Consider the following 4,587-nt stretch of genomic DNA (forward strand, 5'->3'; position numbering starts at 1 on the left):
GTATAATCTCATCTCTTCTTCTATTATGGATAGACTAATTTTTTTTCAATGATTTTGAATTTGTTTTATTTAAAATTTTTTTAATAATATTTATATATTAGTGGTCGATCAATTGAATTACAAAATTTTTCATAAAAATAATATTTTTTAAAATTCAATACTAGTTTTTTTTTCAATTGCAAAATCTGTAGTTGTTTAATAAATAAACAGTTTCTAAAAAGATTTCCTAATAATAATAAAAAGAGATTTTCTTTGTCGGATAATATCCGACAGTAACTAGCGTTTTTCCTGTAGTATCAACGCCGCAAGCTGGCTCACGCACTCCTCAAAGACGCAGCCTCGAGCCTTCCACCCTCGTCGTCGCCGCTGGTGGTTCGCCTCTTGTTCGTGTCTGCCTCTGCTTGCCTCTTGTTTGTCCTGACCTCTGTTCCCCTCTTGTTTGTCGTCTGCCTCTGCTCGCGTCTAGTTCGCCGTCACGATTTGCCTCTAATAAGGTGATGTGCAGTAGATTATTAGCTCATTGTTTATTCTGTGAAATTTTGTAGAATATTTTTAAAGTTCTGACGTCATTAATATCTCAGTCCCAATACTCCTTACCAAACGCTACCTTAAGAAATTGAATATGGGTCCTATTAGAATAGGTTGTGGCCGCAAAGAGATAGACATTTGCATTCGGAAAGGGAACCATAGCAGCTGATAAAGGTAGCTGGTGGAGAAGAGCTGGGCTAAGAGCTGGGGCCTTAACAAAAAAGCTGCTGGAGCGACGAGTGTGACATTTGGCTTCCCCGAGAATAACCCTGTGAAAGGCACTCCGCGGGAATGGGGTAATATCACTACTTTCAGAGATGGGAGTGAGAGTTGGGATGAGCTTTGTAGCGATGTGGGGAGTCATGCCCCTCCTTTGAATGCCTTGGACCCAATTCAATCGGTCCTTCAAGTTTACCCTTTTAGTCGCCCTCTGACCCTTCAAGAGTCACATCATCTCATCGAACTCCGTCTTTAACGTATTCATCCTTTCCTCCAAGGCAGCGCTAAAAAGAAAGCTCACAAAGCTTCAAGAACAAGGGCTCTGGTGCCAAATTGTAAGAAACCAAACATAGAAACTAGAAGGAGTAGTATAATAGTGTTATTCACCCTGATGAGTCTAGATCTCAGCAACAATCCAACAGAAATAGGGCCCTATAGGCTATAGCAACCCCACTCTCCAAGCCAATTCCCAAATTCAGCTCGCCTTTCCTTTCCTACCCTTACACCCCTCTTTCCCCGATAGCAATTACACGCGCTATGCACACACCCACAGGTTAGCATGGCATTCCCCTTCTCTCAATGTCTCCCCAAGACCCAAGTTATCAATACTCGAGGACCCACTCAATTTTTCCAAATTTTCCACTCTCTGATTCTTCTTAATTCCAAAATTGTCCCTGAACCTTTTGCGCCTATATATCCACTACACTGTAGGGTATTTATCTGTGTTTTAAAATGGTGGGTACAACAGCGCCATGGCGATATGGCCTTGAGGATTTTGTTCGTTCCTTTCTTTTTGTGTTCTTTTTTTCAATTTACATAGGTTCATTATGTCTACTTCAAGACAACCAATATTTTTTTGTTGAGTTTTTAGTATTTGACTGTGCCATAATTGGCATTTAAGTTCTATGTCTAATATTTTTTGGTGTGTTATGACTTGATGTTATGTTTATTTGTTAAATTTGCTGAATTAATTGCATGTCTTGTCAGTAGATAATTGCTTATATTAATTAGATTTTATAATTTATTACATGTGCAGTTTTTCTTCTTTTTTGTGCATACATGTATTTTTTAGGCCATCTGCCATTTCCTGCAATGCAATACGCCATAATCCGGCATATTTTGGCTCTCAGTGATGACTCGCCATCAACAATAAAAAACTATGATTTATCATCGAAGCTATTAGATGCTTGTTTGCGAAGTAGTTAAGTTACAAATTAAAAAATTGCTTGAGTCTTAATGATTATAATTTTCTTTTGATGTCATGTTTTTTTAACTTAGGTAGAAAGCACGCCATGTCTTTAACACTTGAAAATGGTGACTTTTATTACAATTACGAGCAAGGGTCTAGTGATACCACATTAGGAGAAAGTGGATTTTCAGATCTGCCTTCCTTTCTTCCATACCGGGTGACGGTCCGTCAATTTTCTGAAAACAATGACCATGATAAATTAAGGCGTTGGTTTGAAAGACAACTAGAATGTACTATTTACGACAAGAATATTTTCTTGAGAATGAATTTCCTAGATTCCTCACAAAAAAGGATCATTTCAGATTGCTACGAATTGAATTTAGCTTCTTGGCTAAAGACCAAATCAATTCTGAAGGATAATTGGGATGCAAGTAGTTGGTGGAAAACAATCAAAGAAGATTTCATGTTGATCTTTAAACCTATTTTTGAAGGTTTAAAGAAATTGCATCTCCAGAGACAATATCATGGGAATTTAACTTTGACATATGGCATCAAAGTTAAAAAGTGCGATACACAAGTATGTGGTATTCTCACCGATATGGTGGAGCAAGATGGACGTGCTGATTTGGATAGGATGCTATCTACTGATGTCCAAATGTTGCAGCTCATCATAGAGCAAGTTGTGAAATTCCCAAACCAACAATATTGTATACCTGCAGAGGTTGACGAGTTATGCTTCCGTCAACTCGAGCTCCATACGAGGTATTTTCTTTTTTTTTCCTCTAATAAGTTTAAATGATGTGATACGTGTTTAGGAGGGCATTTTCGTTCCTTCGTTCTTAATTCCTTATTATGAGAGAAACCTTAACTTGAAATAACTTCCATGTAGGCAATACGCCCTAAGAATCGAATGGGCTCTGGATCCGGTTCTCTTCTGGAATGTAAACAGAAGAATAAACTTTTTGGAAGCACTCCAATGGCTGTTTTATCCTCACGGACAAACACCGAATGACGAGATTATACTTTGTTCTCAATTTCGGAAATGGGATTATAATCATAACGATGCATGTTTAACTGAAGTCTACAAGAAGAGCATACGCAGCAAAGCTAAGATTTTTGACGACGACTATAGTGTACTCACATTCTATCGGAACTGCATCCAGCATGGAAACTTTAATAAATGGAAAGAGGTAATTAAAATTTTGAATATGTTTCTCTATGATAGGTTACTTTTTTCATATTGATTAATTCTTTTGCAGGCGAATTCTCCTGAAGAACTTCACGAGACATTTATGAGATATTATAATCTTTTACTTCCAAGTATAGAGACCATGAATGCTATTTTAGCGCTTGAAAATCCCTCTGGAAGGTTAGTAATCTAAATGCTGTTCAATTTGTACTTCTCTCTTTTTTTTTTTTTTTGCTTATTTTAATTATTATTTTTCAGGATGAAAGTCTTAGTGTGGTCATTAGCATATCAAATCGACTTAGTCACATAGAGGATATGTGAAAAAGGTTAGATTCATGTCTACTTGTGTGTTTAGTTTTGCTAATTGATGAGCTACTTCTCCATTTCATAAAGACAAGAATGCATTTGTTCACTCTAGTATTCATTGATCTGATTTATTATAATTGCAACATAAAAAAATATCATCTATATCCGCCTGAAATTATACTACCAAGATTGAGCTTACTGTAGAAAGAATCACTGGATATGGAGTGAAAGGTCAGTGGTCCCATTTTAATTATAAAATGCATGGAAACATTTATCCAAGTTGTATCAATAAATGCCTAAGTCTTTCCATCTCAACTCTACAAATGCAACTAACAGAGTTATTTTTAAGGCTGATGAAATGAAATCTGAAACAAAAGTTGCAATAACATTAACGTAAACCTTGGTGCAATTATGCCGTAATAGCTTTCAAGTGATCAATCTGTCATGGACATAGTATTATTTGACATTAGAGTAGCCATGATTTTTGTTGTTTTAATTTCTAAATAAACAAAACGAAGTGACCAACTATTTGAGTTCGTAATTCTGAAATTTCCATAACTTTCCTTTAAATTTGTGTCTCCTGCGAACTTATGCAGATTTATGCAAATGTGCTTGCCGAAGAAGTTGTTGCAAAGGAAAATCCAAGAGGATTTTTAAAAGAAAAACCTTAGAATTTCTAGTTTGTTCTTGGGAATCTCATCTGGGACAAGTTCCAAAAACCAAACTCCAATTAAGATCTGCAGAGTGCCTAGTACTTTATTATTAATTTGCACTTAGTGACCTGTTTTGAAGTTTTAATAGCAGTGAACTCCTTTAATTTTTAAGCAGATTGTGTTTATTATTTCATGAACAATCGTTTCTGAATTTTAAATTACGAGTTTATATTTATTGTTGTTATTATTTGGATTAGAAATTAAATTAAAATATTAATCAATCAGTACTCGGGTTGATAATGTTAACATAAAAGCAGCCAATAATGGATGAATGCTGTGATAGAAAGTTGACAATGGTGATTATTATAGGATATTATAATTGTAATTAGAAAAATGATATTGCCACTCCTATTTTTAGTGATGTCATTTCACACATGATGCCACATGATTTTTTTGCATTGTATATTTGTATAAATTTATATAAAAAAGAATGATATTATCAA

General features: G+C 35.3%; 1 protein-coding gene across 7 annotated transcripts; it reads left to right on the plus strand.

Annotated features, from left to right (window-relative positions):
- The first annotated feature begins 286 nt into the window (after positions 1 to 286).
- LOC112766757 (uncharacterized) lies at positions 287 to 4,328 on the plus strand. Of its 7 annotated transcripts, none has more exons than XM_025812651.3 (6): positions 287 to 494; positions 2,026 to 2,698; positions 2,826 to 3,126; positions 3,196 to 3,305; positions 3,384 to 3,451; positions 4,028 to 4,328. In XM_025812651.3, exons 2-5 carry the CDS (start codon positions 2,040 to 2,042, stop codon positions 3,433 to 3,435), a joined length of 1,122 nt encoding a protein of 373 aa, XP_025668436.1. In that variant the 5' UTR covers positions 287 to 494; positions 2,026 to 2,039; the 3' UTR covers positions 3,436 to 3,451; positions 4,028 to 4,328. The 7 variants fall into 7 exon arrangements, with proteins under 7 accessions (XP_025668436.1, XP_072078271.1, XP_025668440.1 ...); XM_072222170.1 differs by having other exon boundaries at positions 2,030 to 2,698; XM_025812655.3 differs by having other exon boundaries at positions 2,299 to 2,698.
- Positions 4,329 to 4,587: the final 259 nt, after the last annotated feature.

This window comes from Arachis hypogaea, chromosome 17 (genome assembly GCF_003086295.3).
Source record: "Arachis hypogaea cultivar Tifrunner chromosome 17, arahy.Tifrunner.gnm2.J5K5, whole genome shotgun sequence".
Taxonomy (NCBI): Eukaryota; Viridiplantae; Streptophyta; class Magnoliopsida; order Fabales; family Fabaceae; genus Arachis; species Arachis hypogaea.